Genomic DNA, 24,230 nt, shown 5'->3' on the forward strand with positions numbered 1-24,230 from the left:
ACATGGTGGAAAGAAGGTATAAGGTGGAAGGTATAGAGTATATTATTAATTCAACAACGGTATCGGATCGGTATCGAGTATCGACAGATACACAAAGCCCAGGAAAAATTACAGCAAAAATTATCATCTACTCCCCGCAAAAAAATTACGGTGTACGATGTGTAGCTCTGATGTTTGGTCTCATAGGGCCGACGGACATTATACTCTTTCATCACAGCAACATTTTCATTGCAAATCAAACAGACACACTTTCCGTTGATTTCTTTTAAAAGCTTTTCATAATCCTGTTAAATTTGCCTGAAAACGCCTAAACAGCATACCCAAAGTAAATTGAAAGCTGTTCTTGAACCATTTGGAGTACATGCATGTAAATGATCTCTTTTGAAAGCTGACAGTCTGAAGTTATTTCCCCTGTTGTCAGGACCCCTGTCAGTCCTACTGGTGTTGAGTAATAGAAGCTTGAACACAAGGAAAGTGAAAGTTTCTATTTCCGCCTAGATTGTTTTGAAAACAGAGGCCTGAAGAGGCCTAGAGGTGGTAGGTATTAGCTGGAAGACTAAATTGGACCACAGGTTGAAGCCTTATCCAATTCAAATCAAAAGCCAAACATAATACCTACAACATATTTGACTCATGTTTTTATAAGAGTACATCCAGGCGTTTTCTAAAAGGGCCTTTTGGAGACTCCAAAATGACCCTTTGTAACCAAGGTCAAATACTTAGGATAAAAAGGTATTATTTTTCATAATTGTTATCTCTAATGAAAGGTGGTACTTAGAACTATCATATATAATAGCTAAATCCCTAATTAGTATTACTGAAACACAAAAACTGAAGCATGAACACATTGGAGTGCTTTATCTGATTCCCAGGATTGGCGCACAAAGAACACTGATTCTGTCAACAATATTGCGTAATCGACTTTTATTTTGAAGGCTCCACAGACACATACAAATGAGGTATTAGCATTTTCAGCTAGCTGTCAGCTACAAGGCTAACGAGCTAATTTCAGAGCCCGTCAAAGCCAGTTCGAGAAATTTGTTTAGAACGAGTGTGTGTGTGTGTGTGTGTGTGGGGGGGGGGGGCAGGACGCACAGACCTAGTTGGCTTTAGAGGGCTGTCAACGGGGCATGGAAGCTCCTATTGGGTCAAACAAGGTGTCAATCAAAAGGGGAGGGTTCAACGGACATTTTGATGCCTTCATATCGTAAATACTCCGTTGCTAACCGGAGAAAAGAACACTTTTATGTGAACAAGTTGTTTCTTCCGTCGGCTAACTTGCATAATGAAACAAAGGATAATGGCTATTCATGAACGTAAAACATTGTATTTGGACGAATTACTTTACATGGTTAGATACTTTAAACCCTTGGGAATGTACGCAGATCAAGTTTTGATGTGTTGTTTGCATACCTGGGGCCTGGGGCCCGTTCTCCGTTTGTCGCTTATTACATCCGAGATCAAATGACACATCCAAGATGACATCATCTTGCTTATCGTGATCTGGCTAATTCGGTTCTTCGAACACACTTGTTGTTTATGATTAGTATAGCTGGATTGAGTTATACGTTGGTCTAAAAGGGGGTATGTATTGATAGTAAAAACCTTGATCAGCAACGCTGCTATTGGCTGCTCACATAAGTCTATGGCTGCTCACCGTGGCCAAAATGAGCGCCCTGTTTTTTCCGCAACAGAGCAACAGCTTGCTTGAAGGTTACTCCGAATTTGAAGATTTTATCAGAACGCGAGGGAACACCTCAAAGTCTGCAAAATCCAAGAAAGAGGGCTGGCAAAAAGTAGCAGACCAAATTAAATGTAGAGGAGTGACGCGTTTTATCGCTTATTACAGTAAGCTATGTTTTTTTTATTTTCATACTTTCATATTTTCATTTATCATCTTTAATGTCATATGATGTGGTTTCAACAAATGTATTATGTAAATGACACCCTCACAAAAAAACGATAGGCTATACTCTCAAAAAGTATAGGCTAGCATATCGCGCTGTGCTTAAGGAGCCTATCTATCACGCAATGAGCAATTAATTCGGACCTGTTGCTATGACAGCAAGTCCAGGATGAGCTTCAAAGAACCGAACAATCCAAGATAATGACAAATCGTCAACAATCAAATCCAGCTAACTGAGTTAGCGACGTACGGAGAACGGGCCCCTGTACTACGAATCAAGATCAACATGCTCTGGATCACTTTCAGTTACCCGGCTACGCGAAGCGTAACAATCGCAATCATGATAAGTGGTATCATGACGGCGGTTATCAATTCTCTAACTCAACCCAGATCTTTCCAATCTAGAGACGTGCGCGTTCACATAAAGGGGCGGTGTTTGCACCGTATGTCCAATCGCAAACATGGACAAAACAAGAGCCGCATATTTCACGCAGGAGGAGCCAACAATAATCTTCCAAACTTTGTCTACTCCTCCTGCGTGAAATATTGTAATACAAACATATCAGGAATACAGACATATAATACAGACAAAAATCAACAAAGTCGCTGCTGCCAAGCTGGCAGAAAATAGCAGACACTGTAAATGCGTAAGCTACATGACTTATTGATATCTTGTGCCCCAGGCATAAGATGTGAACATAATTAAACGTGTGCATTCCATAATGTTAAACTTTTGTTGCTGTATTATTTTAGTTGCAACCCTGGAAGTGGCAAACGATCGTGGGAGCAAATAAAAAATAAATATAAAACCATAATTCAAAACGGTAAGTAGCAGTAGGCAATACCTAATTGCACATATTTTAAGGAAAACAAGTACAAGGCTGAATTGCCTGAGTCAGTCCCTTTTGTAGGATATTGGTATAGCTACAAAGGGCCTATAGAACAATGAAATTGCTTGCAGCCAACAGGAAGAAAAATAAGGCATGAAAACTGGGGGGGCCCTCCTCCACAGGACTTCACTCCTGCTGAGGAGCTGGCCCTCTCCAGCTATCAGGGTCGCCCCATGATGGATGGAGTGGAAGGGGGCATTTCTTCAGACCCTGGTGGCAGCAGCTCGGAAACCCAAGCATATGTATGTTTCAAGTATGTGACTATCTATGTGGTCTATGTGACCATGTTCATTCAACAATTATTTATGAATATTGTAGGAGTGAAATGTATTACTGTTCTCTGCAGTGACAGGAAATACAGTGGTGTTGCTGCCACCACCCATTGTTGTCCCACTGTGCCATACAGAGGTAACAGTGAAACTAATAGTCATACGCCAGTATGTATGCCATATGTGGTTGCTGAATATTGATCAAATATGCCATTTACTTTCTTAAGTGGAGGTCCTAGATGATCAGGAAACTGTGTCTGCCTGCTCAGAGAGCATTTTGGGGGTACACTTTTGAGTTTTATTTACCACTTGCAACACAGAGAGTGTGTGAACGTGTGGCTGTGATTGAAGTGTCTGTAATGACTTGCTAATGGTGGTGGTCTGAACACGAGACACAAGTCCTTACAGTGCTCATTTCAAATATGACTCAATTGATTAAATTGCGGTGTTAAAGGAACGTCTTCCTCCCCCTGAGCCTAGGGCCTCCACTTCAAGGCCAAGACAAAGACACAAATTATAAGCAATGAACCTTGAAACACAGTAGTCAAATGGACACCTTCAACTTTCTCCAAGTGTGCCTTGCAAAGGGACAATGTTCTTTGTTTCAGGTTGGAGCTGACAATGTGAGGGCCCTGTATAAAAGAACCCTGGAGCTCGATATAGAGTATAAGAGGCTTTTAATTAAAAAAAAACAAGGCTGGCGTTTCTGTGTTCCTAGGGAAGGGAGAACACATAAGGATGTATTTGTTCAACTTTGTTTTACGTTTTGGTCTTTTTATACCTTTTTGTGGCTTTTTTTGTTGTGCATTTTGAGTCTTGTGGGGGTTTTCACCATTTATTTCTTTCAATGTCCTATTTATTCTTTTTGAAATGCTATAAAAGTGAATGAAACATCCAAATTCAATGAAAGTAGTGAAAATATCATTTATTTAACTTGTGAAGAGCATTGTATGGTACCATACACATTGTTCTTTTTGGTTTGAAATGTTTTGGTTGAAAGAAACACACATTTCTGATATGGAAATTATTAGAAAAAGGCTCAAAGCAACCCAAGGACAACAGAATGGGTTAAGGGGAGACACCCCAGGGATAACATATTAAAGAAATACTCATTTTCCCACCGTGTTTGAAATTTTCTACACTCACTTGCTATTTCGCGTTTCTTTGGTGCTGCCATTTCTGGTGACTCCCGGTAAAAGTTTTTCTTCGCTTAATTTCGTTTCTGTGGCTGGCTCCATCTAGTGTTGAAACTGAGAAGTGCAACAAAGTTGAGCTCAAGCTTCTTGTGGCCAACCTGCAGAGCCAGAGACCCGGAGAGCTGCAGTTTCAGGACCGCAGTTCTAGGACCCTCGTTTTATCTGACAGCGCCACCTAGCGAATTGGATGACGAAATATACTATTGAGTACGTGTCACTAGATCACAACAAGATAGGCTATTTGAATGGTTTGAGAGAGGCAACAAACAAGGAAAACTGGGGAATTTGATTATTCAGATATGGATATATTTAAAATATATATACAATAATAAACAATAACAATCGCAGTATCACATCCATCCACCCCACCACCAAAGACACCCGCATCGCTCCATCCAACTCTTCATAATTCCCTCCACCCCATCAACCAGCAACATTTTGAAGGATTTCTAGATTTTCGCGACCACCAAAATACCAAAAAGAGTGCGACCAAAGCAGTATTCCCCACAAACAGTAATTTCTGTCTTCAACTTGGTTGTTAACAGTTGTATGTTTGGCAATCAGTGTAGCTCATAGGTAAAAGTAGCTAATGTGAATCACGTGTGGTTATGTATAAAACCACTCCGGTGTCTTGAAATGATTTCGACAGCAAAGTTGAAGTTAGCTAGCTAACGTTAACTTTATTGTCCAATTCAAGACACCAGAATTGTTTTATACATTAACCACACATGATTCAAATTAGCTACTTACACTCTGATTCTCGTCCATCTTGTCATGAAACAAGCTACATCACTTCCTCTTCTTCTTGTTATAATTTAATGTCGCGCCGTAACCTGCATTCACTACTGTAGGAAAATATTGATTATCTTGTTCCGGTCCATGGTTATCCAATTCGCTAGGTGGCGCTGTCAGATAAAACGAGGGTCCTAGAACTGCGGCCCTGAAACTGCGGCCCTGAAACTGCAGCTCTCCGGCTCTGCAGGTACATGCTACTCCTTGCGCGGGCCATATTCAATTATATTTTCAGAATTTGCCGCGGGCCAATAAAAACTGGACCACGGGCTGCAGTTGGCCTGCGGGCCGTACTTTGGACACCCCTGGTATAGCTCCTTGGTCAACTGGGTCACTCAAAAAGGGAGCTGCCATGTTATTTTCCGGCGGTGTGGCAAGCTTATCCAGCTACACTTACGTTAGCCTGCTCTGGAGCAGGTTAGTGCTAATTGATATGTTACTATGATGATTTATCGAAAGTTGCTTCCACGAACCAAAAAGAGGGGCGTTTTTTTTTATCTTAGCCTGAAAATTAGCTTACTAAACCGCTTAGCAAGCTACGACGAATACCGCTCTGATCCATGCAGGAGACTCCGAGACCTTAGCGTGTCACTAGCATCTCGTCATATCACGCAGTCGGGGCACACCTTCTTAGCAGCGCGGGTTATTACCCAATTTCACTCAAACGGAGTTGTGCTTTAACATGCATTAAACCTTATGTTCACCAATGATTCAATTACTGCTAGCATCAGAGTTTGTTGTCCAAACAGCTTGCTAATCGGGCAGAACTGGTTCATGCAGGAGACTCCGAGACCTTAGTGCGTCACTAGCATCTCGTCGTATCACGCAGTCGGAGCACAGCTAGATAATCAGCGTTAGCGCCCTTGGGTACCCAGCATGCAGTGCGGCATGTCAAAAACCGCAGACTTGTGGAAAATAGTTCGGTTACAACAGCCGGATTTCAGTGCGAGGGATTTCAGTTGTGTTCGTTCAGTTCGATGTTTGTAATCTTATTGTTTGTTAGTTAATATAATGTTGTTGGTCACCCTGATTGTGCATGTTGTGTAGTTTAATGGGACCAGAGAGTCAGCTGCTCTATTAGCACTAGCTATTCTCGCAAGCAGTTGAACATGAGATCTGCCCTAGCCCAGTTGCCCACATGACTATTGTTAACTGCAACGACTGAGATTCTGGAAAGAGATCAACTCAAGAAGAGTTTCAATATCCATAGTTTTCAAGCTATCTTCAGGAAAGTTTGAAAACAGTGTTGCAGTTAAAATGTGTCGATTGTGGGAGGCATGTTGAATGAATGAAAACCTTTATTGCCCCGAGGGGAATTTGTTCTGCACCAAGAGCTTGAAAAACAGGTACATTCAACACTGCAGACAGGACAGTGTAAGGCTGGGTGTCAAACCTGCCCCCACCTCTCATATGCTAAAGTCTGGAGTTTCTGGACGGTCTCAACTTGATGGGTCTCACACCCCATTCAAGTTCTGGGGATTCTTCATCTCCTGAGACCTTCTCCTCAGTTCTTCCTTGTCCTACTGTCCTACTCCTTGCTCAACTCATGCTTTCTCTCTGATTTACAATGATCATGGTAGAGTATGTAAGATTTGAAGCTTTCATTGTGTAACATGTTTGCCTTGTAATTGATTTCATTCATTTGAAATGTTATTAAATGTGTATTTCATTTAACCGTACTTTGACCATTCTTGCTCTGATTTAACCCATAGAGTCAAATAACTGTAATTGGGTGTTCTTTGCCTTCGGCAAGGGCACAATCTTTGTTTTCTCACATATATTTACGTTTACATTTATTCATTTAGCAGACGCTTTTATCCAAAGCAACTTCCAAGAGAGAGCTTTACAAAGTGCATAGGTCACTGATAACAACAAGATAGCCCCAAAAACATTGCGGGTAGCCAAAACATGAAGCACATATTGTGAACAACCAAAATAAGTGCCAAAGGGAAGAACCACAAGAGCATGTAGTTAAACAAGTTACAATTAAACAACATGAATCGCTATAAGTGCAAGTGTACCTGTAGAAAAGCAAGCAACAGTAAAAAAATATTTCAACAATTTAAATCAGTAACCACTAACCAACAAGAGCAGCAAGGCTCTATATATCTTATTATTATATTTTCCCACCCCTAAGGATCAGTCAATATTTGGACTACATAGACAACGGCGGTGTTGAAATGTTCGTCTTGGTCACGATTGCGTTGCTTCTATTGGGATTTACGTTCCGTTGCACGGTTTAGGTTTGAGTTAAGTTTTTGTGGCGAAAGTGAAGCTAACGGTGGCTAACTTGCTAGCCACAGTCACTAACGTCACGAAAACACGCGTGACTACCTAAACACGCGTGACTAGCTAACTGTAGCGGAACATTAGTTTACTCGTTAACTTCAGGGAGATAGAGCTAGGCTTTACCTAAAACGGCAGACAGCTGCAGAAATACCACAAGCAAAGAAGCTAGGCTGATAACTATTTACTATTTTAATTTGTGATGTGAAATGTAATGTACAATATGAGCTGATATAATTAAGAAGTACATCTACTTTCGGAAACAGTAGTCTACTATTTTACTGATGCGTTAGCTAGCATCATGACATTAACCTCTGTTGCCCGGGCGACACATACGACAGCGGTCTGTGATGCATCCGTTTTCAATCGTTAAAAGAAACATTCCTCACAAATACATTTTCGTTGTAGGATTTATTATGACATTAGATTACAAGTAAATGTTTTTTTGGTGAAATTATCATTACCTGTGGTTTCAACCAATGTAGCTCACTGCAACGCTGTATCAGACAGTCAAGTTTAAAAAAAAACATCTCGGAAGCCAAACGGCGACAGAACATGTTCGGAACTCCCCTTAGTTAAATCAAGTTTTTCATTATTGGAACTATCTGACTACCAACCTGAACTTCGTTGCCACAGCCTAAACTTTGTCAATCTGTTCATAAAAAAACGTAATTTCTGCCTAAACCGTACAACGGAACGTTAAATCGAATTCAAGCAACGCAATCGCTACCAAGACGAACACAACAGTAGTCGTTAGTACTAGTAGCCAAGTACAATTTACCGGTGTCAGCTTCTCCACACAGGGCTATATCGCATTTTGCGTTGTTACTGACAATGATCGCTACCAGTGAGCTTTTTATGAATGAGCGATTTTTGCCTAAATAAATGTCAAGCTTATTTACGTTTTTGGGGGCATATTTTCAGTTAGCAGATGGTACTGTTTGAATCGCAATTCCATCTGCGATAGCTATAGCTACTGCCGGTCACAACGTTGTTGTTAGAATAAGCTTCAAAGGGGGTTCTTTATTAATGAATGAATGCAATATGAGTAGGCTAAATGCCTGAAGGAAAAACTTAAAAGGACGTTTAAGTCACAGAGATTAGGACCATTTTTACACCGTCTGCCAAATGTATTAGTTTTGATTCAAGTATGAGGCTGATGAAGCCGATCACCATTCCCTCTTGCAGGGGAAATGAGAAGACAACTATTGCATTCTACACTTCACTCTTAGTATTTTGCGTTGTAAATGATCAGCAAAAAAATTATGCTTTTAAATCTATGTAATCTTTATAAATAATAAGTATGCATTTTTATATAAAATATAGCCTACAGAAATATAAGTTGTAAAAATGTCATTAAAAAACGGACCCCTCTGCAACCGACGCAAGCAAGCACACCCTACAATTTCCCCAGAAATTGTACCCTCTGTAGTTATATTTGTATTGGCATTATTTGGTTCATGCTAATACACTGTTCAGTTTCCCATCTTCCTTTAAACCATAGGGGAATTCGTTTTGGTTGTTTGGCCAATATTTAACCCCCTACAACAGTACAGTGGACATAACATATTTATTATAAAGCACAGCGAGACATAAAAATGCAAGAATATAATAATACAAAATACAACTGAAGGCCTCACAGAAATAACTTAGGAATAACTTTAAAGGTCCAGTACGCAGTAAAGTGCATAGTGCCAAAAAGGATAAAATGATAAAAAGGATAAAAAATGGATAAAACATTATCTGATTGAGAAGCTGGATGCTTCTTGGGACAAAAGATGTGATGCCTCTCTTGGTCCTCATCCGTGGCATCATGTACCTGCGTCCTGAAGATAAGAGTTCATACTCAGACCAGAGGGGGTGATGTGAGTCGGACACAGATTCACAGTGTATTTGTCAGTCAGAAAGGAAATACTGTTCATGGTTTCACCAGTGATCTTGCTGCTGACTTTGACAACTGTCTAGCAGTATAATCACAATGGTAACGATAATGTTTCATTGTCAGGGGATTTATAGTCAAGAAGAAGCGGATTCATTGTGCTTTGTAGATATAACGCTGCTACATCTAGCCAGCGCATTTTGTCTCAAAATGACATATTTACCAAACGCATAGGCTTATCGTTACAAAACTCGGTATACGTCTTTTGTGCAACGCCGTGAAGGTAATCAAAAGTTTCGGGGTAGCGCCACTGCGTTGCCGAAAAGTAAATTGCGATTTAAAAAAAGCGAATAATTTTTATTAAAAGTTTTGCTGTGCTTCTTTAGCTACTGAATTTCCATATCGAATGCTGCTTGGCCCCTTCATTGCTGCTGGCAGCTATATTTATTATTATTATGCATAGCGATTGGTGCGAGGTTTTGAAATTTGGCATTCTGATTTGGAACGGTCTCCTGATTATTGTCACCATGTTTCATGTCGATCCCTGAAGCCCTATAGCGCCACCAAGGCGTCAAAGTTGGAGGTGTGTTTACGCCCATAACTTTTGAACCATGAGACCGTTTTTCTTAAGTGAGGTTTCATCGGATTCCTTAGACGCAGACGATTCGACTGAACCCTATGGCGTCACTGTCGTCCCGAAGGTTTTTCCGTGATTTGCATTTTAACCCTTGTGCTGCCTTCGGGTCACATGACCCAAAGGTTCATAACGAACCATCGTTGTGTTTACCCAATTTTACCCAATACAAAAACAAATAAAAATCATTTTCTTTTAACCTTCGCAATGTGGAGGGTCTGAGACAGCCCGACGGTTAAAAGAAAATGCTTCACTTTGTTTTTGTATGCGGTAAAGTTGTCACAATACGACGGTGGGTAACAATGACTGATGGGTCAGAATGACCCGAAGAGAACACAAGGGTTAATAAATGCCAACTTGTCAAACTCCTCCTAGGCCGTTGCTCTGATTTTCATGAAAATTGTAAGAGATCATCTTCAGACCATGCAGACAAAAATTTATCAAAATGGCATCGATAAGTCAAACCGTTCACGAGTTACGCGCAAACGATTTTGACAAAGAGCACGCCATAGCGGACGTGAGGCCTTGTCTCTGCGACGGTTTACCGTATGGAGACGAAACTTTGGAAATGTCATCGCGAGCATGTCATCTAATCATCTTCCTACCACAATCACCTTGACATGTCAAAATATGACTGAATTACAGCTGTTTATACTTGGGTCAAATCTGACACAGCTCTCCACGGGAGAAACGGCTTCCTTTTTTTAATAAAGTAATCGAACACAGCATTTCCAAGCAGCAAGAATAGCTCACTGGGATAAGACGGTCTCCTTTGAAACGCAAGGTCGTAGGATCGAATCCAGCCACAGTCATCAAGCAAGTCTTGATACCGGATCATCTGTTTAGCGAAGCCAGGTACACCACAGTAGCTGTCTAGCAGTATAATCATAATGGTAACGATAACGTTTCATTGTTAGGGGATTTATAGTCAAGAAGAAGAAGCAGATTTATTGTGCTTTGTAGATATAACGCTGCTTCATCTAGCCAGTGCATTTGGTCTCAAAATGACATATTTACCAAACGCATCGGCTTATCGTTACAAAACTCGGTATACGTCTTTTGCGCAACGCCGTGAAGGTAATCAAAAGTTTCGGGGTAGCGCCACCACGTTGCCGAAAAGTAAATTGCGATTTTAAAAAAGTGAATAATTTTTATTAAAAGTTTTTCTGTGCTTATTTAGCTACTGAATTTCCATATCGAATGCTGCTTGGCCCCTTCATTGCTGCTTGCAGCTATATTTTAATGTCGATTTTGGAAAAAACATGCTGCACTTCCTTGGATGTTATATTAATAAGAGTACTGCCAACTCTCCAATCTGTTTTAGTTTCTAATTTGAGGTTGTGGTCAGTTTCATATCGTGCAAAAAAGTATTTAAGTCAGTGACAAACTCATGCGAATAGTCAAAATGGGTCTGTTGAGAGTTCATGCCGCACATTGTTTGAATTCCACGCCAAGGCTCCTTTCCTTTATTTTTTGTAAGTAATTGTTCCACTTTAGCTTTATAATTCCTCTTTGCTTTGGTAATTTCCATTTGAATATGTCTTTGTATTTGTTTACCTGTACACCTGTCATTTAGTTTGAAGGCTTGTTCCTTTTTAATTAAAAGCTTTTTAACATCTGCAGAAACCCATGGTTTGGTATTTGCATACATTTTGGTTTGTTTAGTAGGGATCACATTTTCTACACAGAAATGTATGTAAGCAGTTACCTTTTCTCTATATTCATTTAAGTCATTACTTTCAAACACTTCCCAATTTGTACATCCAAAACAGCCTTGTAAAGCCAGAGTACTGTCATCATCCCAAACTTCAACAGATTTTAGTTTAGGTTTCTCAGTTTTCATTTTTTGTTTTTGGGCTACTTCTAAACCTCAGGCGGCCGCCGCATTTCTGCCTTGGCGTGACCTGCGCTAGGTGAGAGGGAAACAGCATGGATGGGGATAGTGTGCAGGCAGATGTGTCTTTATATAGGGTGAAATGGAATAAGACATGCAATACAAAATGGCTGAAAGGGGTGTATTTATGTAAATGTCCACATTGCCTCAATATCTTTGTGTCAATAAATCAAATATAATTTTGACTGATGGTTTTTCAAACCTAATAGGGTTCAAGATTACATCACTCTGAAGTACCATACCCAATTTCACCTTGATAGGTCCAAAGATGACTGAATTACAGCTATTCATAGATGCCACCTATGTCACTTCCAAATAGAACGCCGCCATATTCACGACCGATCTCGCCCAGTATGGCCGCCCACACTGCCCATTTGAATGAGAGAGAGACATAGATAAATTGAGAAAAATGCCATTTTAGGCTCTGATCCTTATTTCTTACCCCCAGTTTTCTTTTGTCCCTTATTATCTGCCCCAGGCTTCCCCAATTGGCTTTCCATGACAGAGCTATAAACATTTATATTGTGCAGTGGGGATAGCTTGAAGGCTTTCAAGAGTATGGATGCTTATCAATATGCTGTGGCTGGATGGGTAAAAGACGTGAAAGTCCGGCACCTGGCCACCAAGGATTTATATTTAATCATGGGAAATGTAAGTATTATTAAAAAAAATCGAATGTATGCTTTTGGTGGTAGTTTACTCTGACTAGGTAGCGAGTTGTTAGCTCACGGCTAGCTGTCATTAATCTGGAACATGTTCTTTAATGTCAGATGCAGGGCTTGACATTAACTTTTTGAGGCACTTGTCCTTTGGACAAGAACATTTACTTTCCATGCACAAAAGTCACTTGTCCGAGACCTTTAAATAGCCTGGACCTCGTGAAACGGGCAAAACTAGCCTGGCTAACGGAGGTCGCTTTCTCAGGCAAATGACGAATGAAACAGGCTCGGTTAAAGAAATCCGAGGTCCTTCAGCAGGCTCATATCTACAAAAAGCAGTCCCCCCTGACATTTTTGGTGTAGAATGGAGTGAAGTACAACATTGTAAACACTGCCAGTGAGCGACCCAAGTGACTGAGGCAAACGTCAAAACAGTGTAACGGGGGACCAAGAAATGGCTGCCGCCTAAGACTATGCGGGCGACGCATTCTCACTCAAATTTCAATACTTTCGTGACCCAAATCAAAATTCAGATGCGACAATCAATGGGGAATCTCTTTCTCTCCTAAAGGCTGTCCTCCTCAACCTTTTTAGTGCAGAATTCACTGAGATGAAATTATCAACTTCACCGAAACACAGAGTAAAAAAAGCTAGCTACTTTAAAATCTGTAAAAGTAACATGGCATATTTTTTTTTGTTGAGCTTTAACTTGTCCAGTGGGGCAAGTACATTTCTCTTCCACTTGCCCTACAAAAAAATCCACTTGTCCCGGACAGGCGGACAAGCCTTAATGTCGAGCCCTGAGATGTGTTTATACTCATTGAAAGAATATGAAGGGAAGAGAAACGAGGCAATTGTGACTTTATGTGAACAGTTTGTGGTGGGTTACTCTGATCATTATTGATGTCAGTGCTGCTAGTGAGCACTTCAGCTTTCTGCTAGAGCTTTAGCTGCTCAGTTTTAGTGCTAGCTGCGACCTGGATTGTCCTACAGAAGGTTTACAGAAGATCTATGACTCCAACTATTATTATGCTATCCATTACAACAATAGTAGGAGAATTAGCCTTAAAGGCCGAATTATACTACTCCGACTCCGTTACGGACAGACAGACGGACGGAGTCCGACGGATTCGTTGAATTTATAGTACTCCGAAGGCTGTGGGTGCTGAAAACAATTCACCTCCAGAAGAGTAGGTGGCGCTGCACTGCGATGCTAGCTAGGTTATCGAAAAGTCGGAGCAAATTTACAAATTAGCCGTTTCATCAATAAAATAAGCACATTTTCAGCAACTTCGCTGCCCATTTCTCGTCACATTTTAATTCAGATTTACATGTACTGTTTAGCTGAAATATGAATTGTAAAAACTTACAGCAATGGCTGTCAAAGGATTCTGTTCGACTTGTTGGTCACGGCAACCCCACCCCTGACGCAAGCGGTTCTTAATACGGACCAATCACGGCCAAGGGGTAGCCGTAAAATGACAGACTAGCAGACGGATAGTCAGGAAAATCAGGAGGTGCACGTAGAGCTCTCTGAGGGGCTCTCCGAGGGCGTTACACATTGGAGAGGGCGTTCCCTGTGTCCGTCTCTGTGAAAACGGAGTAGTATAATTCGGCCTTAAGCTTGGGCCCGGTGCAGCAGGCTCGTTGCCCAGTGGGACCTCCGCAGGCCGAAGAGGAGTATGCGCTGCTGCCATGGAGGAGCCGTTGCCACCTGGTGGGGGACCAGTTACACTGGGGTTTTCCTCCACCACCAATCGCTCGTTAAGGGAGCCTAATACCTCCAGCAGTTTCACATGCGGTCGCCTGCGAGATAAGGGAAGTCTTCAGAAGTTCAATGTCAATAATAATCTGCTGAATTCTTCCGAGTAACGCTGAAATATCCACGTTTGAATGAAACGGGAAGTTCATCAATGTAATGGGACACAAATCTTGGTAGTTCCCCTTTCTCCTTGAACACAGCCAAACACATTTTGACATAGATTTCGTCTTTCTTCTCTCCCCTATGAGAGGACCAGCGTTTGTTTTCAGGAAACAGCTCTGCCATTACAGCTTTGGAGGCTTCAATCCTTTGAGAACTGAAACTGGACTTAACTATCTTTATGATATTGTCTTGATCGAGTGTTCTCAACTTAATCAGTAGAAGGTTCAGCAGTTCATCTTCAACTATTTTTTTCTCCATCCGTAGTGTGATAAATCATTTTAAATCACCGTTTAATGCGGGCAAACATTCCCACATCACAGCGCCCATCCTTTTTATGTGGAATTGGACCAGGGCCCCGTTCATCGTAAGGGTTGAAGCTAAGTTAATCAATTGTCCCTTTAGCCCGTTAACATTAGCGAGCTGATTGAGAACAGCAAATATCGGTTTGTCAACGGCTGATTCGCATCCAAATCATGTGGTTAATTTCAACCAGGCTAAACTTATCAGGGAAATTGCACGTGCACGTCCTACTTCAAAAGGCAGGAAAGGTCGATCACCAAAACCATGATTTTCTAACGGTATGATGGCGGAAAAGACGAAAGAGAGAGCGGTGATATTCTCGCCATCCGAGCAAACTATATGAGTCTCTACAAAGACAATAAGCATATTATCATGGCTAAGTCAAACACCGCCACCGTTGCCAGAGCAAGACAGGCAGTTTGGCAAAAAATTGCAGATAAGCTAAATGCATAAGTTTTGGGAAAATGTATAGGCTCATCTTAAGTGCCTCATTACCCCAATAAATCAGATCACATTTCTTTAAACGTGCCTGCTGGCAGTAGGCTTAATGGAAATTTATCATCGAATGAGATCTTGCTAGCGAAAATAATGATCTCAACTCTTTCAGAATAAGTAGATAAAAACAAGGCCAAAGAGTATCCAATTAATACAAATTCATAGACACTTACGAGGATATATGTACTGAAAGCGCTTATATCATGTAGGCCTACTATATATGTGTATATGCATGTATGTGTAAATCCCTCTTTGATTTCATTGACTGGGACACGGCCAGGGAATATGATGAATTGATTCATCAGCTGGTTAAGCGCCAAGTACACTTTTCTTACAGCAACGCATGCTGCGGCTTTGCCAATGTTTTCTGCATCGCCTACACTGTATAAAAATGTACCTGACGCTAAAAACCTCAAGGCTATTCAGAGAGTCTGAAGCACAGTTAAAGTTTCAAGTAGCTTTATTGTCAATTTCTTCACATGTTAAGACATAAAAAGGAATCGATATGACGTTTCCCACTCCCCCACAGTGAAACATAAAAAGCACAGGCACAACAGATAAGACAAGACATTTCCTAAAACATAGCGTTACATATTCACATACAGCAGCATAAGTTCATAATAAAGCATAAAGCTTGCTGCGGCGTGTGATATTTGCAATGTACGGCCCGAGAAGGTCTTGCAAATAAATGAGTCCTTGTCGGCTGAATCGATATCGCTCAAACAAGAACTCATCCGTGTGAAAAAAAGGATAAAGGAAATAAAGGCGATCGTGAAGAACTCTATTGGTATGGAAAGCTAATCGAACTAGAATAGCTCCTTGGTCAACTGGGTCTCTCAAAAAGGGAGCTGCCATGTTTTTTTCCAGGGGTGTGGCAAGCTTATCCAGCTACACTTACGTTAGCCTGCGCTGGAGCAGGTTAGTGCTAATTGATATGTTACTATGGTGATTTATCGAAAGTTGCTTCCACGAACCAAAAAGAGGGGCATTTTTTTATCTTGGCCTGAAAATTAGCTCGCTAAACCGCTTAGCGAGCTACGACGAATACCCCCCATGTGAGATGATAATGTCATTATACTGTCGTGGGAAATTGATTATGGGACAGCAAGGCAAACCAGGGCAGGTTACCCCAGGTCAGGTTTTGGGGCCTAAAATGGCTAACTTCTATCTGCACAGTTAAGAAACCATGCGCAGTTGATAAACTCCACTCCAAACTGGTTTTCCCCAGAATATGAGAAAGTATGGTGAGGGAATTGGTTTGGCAAACTAAGTATGGGTAAGGAAGTTGTATCCTGAGTGAAATAGGCTGTTGTTGCTCAACAGTGTATGGTAGACTCAATCAATTGGATAGGCCCTGTCAGAAAGGAAGGGGGGGGGGGTGAGACAGGTTGCAGCTGGTGGGATCAAATCATCTATGAACTCAGTCTTAAGGGACTACAGTCATTGTACCAATAGTGATAGGTTGTTGCTGATCAAGGCCAGAATTAAGAGTGATAAGAGAGAAGGAAAGTCCTGTTATGATGAGCTCCAAGGACATTAGCCCAGAACATCGGAGGTGGAGTAAATAGAAGATGGGCTTTTCAGCTGTAGAGAACATCAACAACTTACCAGCCAAAACAAAGCACGCGGGGTGGAGTGTGAGGAAGTCAGGTTAAGGGATAGACCAGAACATTCCGATATGGTGCCGTCATTATATTATACAGGGCGGGGGATTATTCTCATTTAGCCTATAAAACATGAGTGTTGGGGCATCAAGAGTTGTCTTTTCTGTATGTGTTTGTGAACGCAAATCTGCCTTGCCGAAATAAACCATCAAGCTGCCTTGAGCCGTTGAAAGATATTTAGCCTTCGACTACTTTTTTCTACTACCTTCTCAGACATCCCAACCTGCAGAGACTAATTTCCGGGAGGTGGCCCTTCCCGGGACGCAATCTGGACGCATGATGTACCCCCTCAACCTGCACGTACACCCCCCCCCCCCCCCCCCCCGACGGAATCAGGATGCGCGATATGCACCTATCTCTACCAGAAATTACCATTAGACAGTCTCTTGCTTGCTCGAAATACAAAAACTCTGATTTCTGGGAGTTTGCAGGCGTCAGGGTGCCGCTATTGAAATGAAGGCATCTCACGGTCCGGGAGACTTGGGATGTCTGCCTTCTATGGACGTCTGTTTTCTACAACAGTACATATGTATCTAGATTGATCAACTAGCTAAATTAGCTAATGTTATACAATGATTCTTCCTGAAAATCCACCACAGTCACTGACTGTAGTGATAAGACACCCACTTACCCATGCCTCTTTATTTAGTCCCAGTAAATAAACTGCAATACATCATATAGTTGAGAATCCAGCCAGCTATGAACCTTTTTAGGAATTTTTATCACATTACATTACTGACTTTGTTTTCAATAGCCCTGTGAGGGTTGAACCAACCAAGTTACAAAGGGTTAATCTAGGCTGCAGCCTTGTTTTTCTAACAGATCATGCCAACATGATCCCCGCACCGACCAAGATTATTGGTTGAAAGGCTGGGAAAGAAAGTGAGATGCATCTTTTACACAAACTTTAGTGGTCTTTCTTTCAGACTTTGGATCTTTTAAAAAGTCTGATTGTGAGATTGCATTTGATTTAATGACCTTACCAATGACTTCCTGGCGCAGCTCGTCCCAGAGGCCTGCATGAATAAGATGGTAGGGTAGTTCTTGCAGTTTTCTGATGTTAGCCACTCCTTTAGCCAACCACAACGGCTGTGGGGAAACCTGAAGGCCACAATATGACAGAAGGTTAAATAACAAAGTTCAATTTATGCACAAAACCAACAAAAGAAAATGGGGTTGACTCACAGCAGCATTATTGGGTGTGCTCAAGCCTTCGGCGAGCAAAACCATGGCATTGTTCTCTTATATATATTTATTGGGTGTGCTTTGCCTTCGGCAAGGGCACAACCTTTGTTCTCTCACATATATATTATTATTATTTTTATTTCTTTTTGCCCCCCTAAATCTTCGTCAATATTTGGCCTACATAGACAACCTAGGTGTCAAAAGTTTCGTCTTGGTAGTGATTGAGTTGCTTGTATTTTTATTTACGTTCCGTTGCATGGTTTAGGCTCAAGTTAAGTTTTTGTGGCGAAAAGTGAAGCTGATGGTGGCTAATTTGCTAGCCACAGTCACTGACTGTCACTGTCACTGACTGTCACTAACGTCACGAAAACACGCGTGCAGAACATTCGTTTCGCATCTGTTAACTTGGGGGATAGGATAGCTAGGCTAACTATAGCTTTACTGCAAGGCAGCTGCAGAAACGCCACAAGCAAAGAGGCCAGGGTGATAACTATTTACTAATTTTACTTTGTGATGTGAAACACTATTGTGAAATGTAATTTACAATATTAGCTGATATTATTAAGGAAGTATGCCCACATCTACTTTCGGAAAAGGTAGTCTACTAGCGTCACTGTGTCCAATCCCGACCGTTTTTTAGCTAACATTCTGATAAAATGCCACTTCAAATATTGATAAAAATGATCGTATCACATTTTCAGCTGATTTACTGACTTCACGTTAAGCTTTAACTTCTTACCTTTCGAGCTAAATATTGTTAAAAAAAAATAGAGTTAGCTTAGCTTTTACTAGAGCCGGTAAAATGACGCTGGCGCCGGTAAATTAGCCGTGCGCCACCCTTGTCCAAACCCGACCGCACTTCTAAACACTGGCCGCTGCTGTTTTTCCGGGTATATTAACTTGATCCAGGGTCACCAAACTGACCATCAATGCTGTCAACATATCCGGGGACGTAGTTATGTCCTCCACAATAAGATATCACGCTTCAACATCTACAAACTATGCAATAAAATCTCAATTTGACTGTATACCACCACCTGCTGGATGTTTTGTTGAACTCTTCTCAAAGTTTTCTAGCCCCCATCCCTTCCTCCCCTCGACTACAGATCACGTCACACATGATCGTGTATTTTCATTGGCAAGACAAAGTAATGTTAAGCTAGCGTTGAAATACACTCATATGCTAACCCATAGTAGCAGTACGATGACAACACAGACACACTTGTCAGAGTAAAGATCGTCGCCCGAGTGTCGCCGAGTGGTCTTTCGGCCAAAGTAACTTTCCTATATTATGACATGTAAACGTCCATATATGTTCATGAAATTTTACACGTAGATTGTTTGGTATGCCTAAAATAATACTACTTACATACTTTGGTGGCGATAGCAAAAGAAAATGCTGGCAAAAAGACCGGAAACTGAGTGTCCAAACCCCGTTCGGGTTTGGACAATAGTAGTTTACAGCGGTCGGGATTGGACACAGTGACGTTATTTCACTGAAGCATTAGCAACTTTGGGGGGGACAATTATATGACATTTTCTCAAGAGCAATTTCTGAGGGGGACACCAAAATGACTGCTGTAACACAGCCTACATTGTAATATGTTAAATGTATATTGAGGAACCATAATTAATACTCCCGGATCATTTATAGTTAGTAATTGAAGGGTTGTCTCAACTTGTTCAAATGTAGTTATAGTAGTGTTTCTTATCAGTCAAGTATGAATGCAGGTGTACAGTATTTACAACCAGCAATACCAAGAAAGGCCAGTATGTACTGTACACTGTATGGGTGCAGTTTATGTAATTACAATGGGCATGGTGCAGTCTCATCTAAAATAATCTCAATTGAACCATCATAAAGTCGGGGGAAATCGCAAAACCATTTCTCTTGAAATGTCAACACTTTGTTGGCAAGAGTCTGCGGTTCTATAAATTGTGGGTGTGGCTGATATGGTTCTGTGCCACCACTGAGGTGACTAGACAGTGCTGTGCCACTGTCTCCTATACTGGTGCTGCTGGCAAAAAGGTTGACCCCCGGTCCTGCCATGGCTGTGACACTATCATCTGAAGTCTCTCCCTGGCTCTTTCCCTTTCACCACCCTCACTGACTCACAGTCTGTCTCCTAGAAAAGAAATAAGATGTTTGCCATCCTCCTAACTACCAGTACCCAATACTACACAATTAATCACAACAACAATACCATTGCCTCAAATTAATCTTGGTTCAGTCACCAGTTTAAGTAGAGAGTGGGGGTATCCATGGCATTGTCCAATTATGTCCCTATTTTACAAGTCTAGAGAAGAGAAACCCGTCATGTTGCCAAACAAGAGACTCAACAAACTTATTTTATCACATTTCACATCATTTTTATGAACATTTTATCAAATAGTCTTTGAAATTAGGCCACTAGGGTTCTTTCTTTGCATTTTGGTATCCTGAAATGCTCTGATGTCCGTCTTTCTTTTTTCTGCAATTTTTCTACCATGCTGGCCGCACACACAATGTACAGGTTATTTACAGTAGGAGATGGGCTTTTATCATTTATTACCATTCTTCTAGAATAGGCTTCGATCTACCAGGTAGCTAGACAGTCAGTTAGGAAAGGTGAAACGGATTGCATTGACAGCTGGATTGACAGCTGTATGAGTTCACCCTTTACACAACGCAAACTGCAACCTTTTGTCATTTTAATATAATTCATGTTTTGGTTTTATATTTGGCTGGCTTCCCAGAATAGCTGAATATGCAGCTAGCGAGCCCCAATTCCGTTTGTGTGGTATTTGCCATCATCTTTGTTATAGCCAGTTTACTCCAGATCGGCACACAGGTGCTTCAAAGTCCCTAGAGACGATTTAGCTTTTGCAACGAGACCATTTAAGATAATTATGACAATGGTAGAATATAGTATAGTTCTGTTCAGTATCGCTAAGCATGGCAAATGGATTTAGAAGAACTACAATATCCGTGCTGATCTTGGATTACATTGACGATAGCAAAGTTTCCATCTTATGACGACGCCAAATGGAATAGTGCTAGCTAATGTTTTCTCTATCGGTTTGTTTGCTAGCTATGCAAATGCAGCTAGTTTAGTGTGTGTGAACCCTGCCAACATAGTGAAATCGCTATGATGCGATTAACTGGATTAATTTCACGTTAGCCACGTGCATTTCAAATGGTAGACACTCAAGTCACCTTGTCAGATATTACAACTACTTACTGGACATCAGCCACCAACGACACAAACAGATACTGTCCGATTTACACACACGCACCTGCATCACTGCTGAGGGCTGGGGCTGTGGATCAAACCATTGTGGGACCAAGGGCGGGGTTCGAAATCTTTTTAAACTTCAAAAAGCGCCATTGTGTCCATAATCAGCAAAGCCCTTTCATTGCATATTATCAATGTTGTTGAAATTACATAGTTAAGTTTACAGTGATTTATTGGGGGGGACAAATCATATTTTTCCCAGGATTGGGGGGGTCGTGTCCCCCCTGTCCCCCCCGGGATTTCCGCCCATGGCTATATCGCATTTTGTGTTGTTACTGACAATGATTGCTACCAGTGAGGTTTTTATGAATGAGCGATTTTCCACTAAATAAATGTCAAGCTTATTTACGTTTTTGGGGGCATATTTTCAGTTAGCAGATGGTACTGTTTGAATCGCGATTCCATCTTCTACTGCCGGTAACGTCGTAGAATAATCTTCAAAGGGGGTTCTTTATTAATGAATGAATGCAATATGAGTAGGCTAAATGCCTGAAAATATCACGAGAAGGGAAAACTTAAAAGGACGTTTAAGTCATAGAGATTAGGTCAATTTTTACACCGATCTGCCAAATTTATTCGTTTTGATTCAGCTATGAGGCTGCTTATTGCAGGGGAAATGAGAAGACATCATATTTCATTCTACACTTCACTCGTATTTTGAATTGTAAATGAGCAGAAAAAAATAGATGCTTTTAAATCTATGTAATCTTTATAAATAATAGGTAGGCCCTATGCATTTTTATATAAAATATACAGAAGTTGTAAAAATGTCATTAACCCATTTAATCCCATCGGTCACAATAGTGACCCTAAAAAAGGTTTTCAGTTATGAGGCACTTAAAAGGGTACTGAATGATTTATCAATGTATTTCCAACAAATACTGAAATAATAAAGGGTCTCAATGAAATATGTGCAGTTTCATTTGTTTAGTGTACATTTTCACAAAACTATAGCTGTTTACTTCCTGGATGCACCTTGACATGAGGATGGCTGTATCACAGCTACCAAACAAAAGGTTAGTAAAGTATGTTCACATAAAGATATGACAAAGATATTTGGTACACATTACCTTTAAGGTGTCTAGTAGTAATACATGTATTTGCAATTACTCAACTTTGTTCAGTGTGGTTATAGAATTAGTAAACATGTAGATGGCAACAATATCAAATACTTATTTTGTACAAATATTGCAGGTGCAATGGATGCCACACCATAGCTAACTAACACACATGTTAGTTGTGGCTAAAATTTAAAAAAATGTGGTGTTCATATGGTTACTGAGAGGTTAATAATATTAGTTTATGTTATTTAGCCGAGTTGTATGCACTGAAAAAATGGAAGATCGATGGTTGTTCAATTTACAAATATGCATTTCATATATACTACATAATTTATTTATATTTCTTTCAGAAACATAATTAATTCTTTTAAAGTAATTCAATATTGAGGAATAAAAAATCAGTATGTTTCAGTCATTTGAAGAAGAAACAAAAAAGTTATGTTTAATCAGCCAGCAATGGAAAAGCCCACCATAGGGGGCGGGCTTGAGGACAGGAAAACGGTTGGTCGAGAACAGACAAGCTCGCACGCGCTGCCATTTTTTCTCTCAGTTGGAAGAATTTTCAGTGGACGTTGGCTGCACACATCGAAGGTAATTAAAACTTATGAAATACGAGCTAGAGGTAGAATGATTACACGCAATGTTTTAAAAAGTTCAGTTTTGTATTTGCTTGTAATATCGAGTAAAAGCCAGTCAGTCAATGCTAACGTTTTCTGTCATTCACTGGTTATGCTACAGAAAATCAATCGGTTGCTTTCTCGATGACAGAAAAACGTTCAGGCTACGCCATTTTCTCACTCGGTTGGAAGGACTTTAAATCGACTTTGGCTGCTATCCACACATCGAAGGTAATTAAAACTTATCAAATATGAGCCAGAGCTAGAGGTAGAGTGATTACACGCAATGTTTAAAAAAGTTGAGTTTTGTATTTGCTTGTAATATTGAGTAAAAGCCAGTCAGTCAATGCTAACGTGTTCTGTCATTCACTGGTTATGCTACAGAAAATAAATCGGTTGCTTGCTCGAGGACAGAAAAACGTTCAGGTTACGCCATTTTCTCCCTCGGTTGGAAGGACTTTAAAATCGACTTTGGCTGCTATCCACACATCGAAGGTAATTAAAACTTATCAAATATGAGCTAGAGGTAAAGTGATTACACGCAATGTTTAAAAACGTTGAATCTTTTATTTGCATGTAATATCGAGTAAAAGTCATTACTTTTATTGCTTAGGTGTAGTATGTTGAGATGTTATCTTTCATATTTTGTTATCTGTCACATATAGTAGTGAATTTTATATGAAAATGGGTTGCTGTGTGTGTGAATTACTGTTGGTTCAGACATGTACAAGTAAATATAGTAATACTAAATGCTGGGTATTTCCAGCTTTTAAAATGTAGAAAGATAATGCTATCCTTCCTTGAGCTTCTGAAAATTATAAGACATGTTTCCCTCTTATGTTCAGCCATTCCATATTAAGCAAATTACAAATGACAAATTAGTGAGCATATTTGTTTTATTTTTACTTAACTATACACACATGGCATGTGTAATCTAGTGTAATCTCAGTTTGTTTCATTTTGTGTCTACAGGCAGCAGATGAGTCCCTCATACAAGAATCCCTTGAGGAGACCACTATAGGAATATACGTCTTCAAACGAAGGGATGCCAGTGATAAACCAGACGACATTGGAATCGTCCTCGAGGGCCAGGTTGGGTTGCAGGAGATGGACAACATTGCTTTAGCTGTTGCCATGTTGTTCGGCCTTATCTACGCATTGAACCTGAACTACCCTCGTACACTGAAATACACCTTCGAAGTGCTTCAAAAGGTGGTCATTGAGCTTGAAGGTAACACACTCTCCAAGAAGGCCCAAGTCCTTAAAAACAGACTTCATCAGTAAACTGTTGACTCTGACTCCGG

At 40.6% G+C, this 24,230-nt stretch overlaps 1 protein-coding gene across 1 annotated transcript in view; it reads right to left on the bottom strand.

The window, feature by feature from the left end:
- nwd1 (NACHT and WD repeat domain containing 1) overlaps nt 1–24,230 on the bottom strand; it is a 138,409-nt gene that overhangs the window by 82,568 nt on the left and 31,611 nt on the right. The window contains exon 7 of the mRNA XM_062452661.1: nt 17,772–17,889. Within this exon, the coding sequence (XP_062308645.1) occupies nt 17,772–17,889 (118 nt within the window). The remainder of the gene's footprint in view (nt 1–17,771; nt 17,890–24,230) is intronic.

Source organism: Osmerus eperlanus, chromosome 26 (genome assembly GCF_963692335.1).
Source record: "Osmerus eperlanus chromosome 26, fOsmEpe2.1, whole genome shotgun sequence".
Classification (NCBI taxonomy): Eukaryota; Metazoa; Chordata; class Actinopteri; order Osmeriformes; family Osmeridae; genus Osmerus; species Osmerus eperlanus.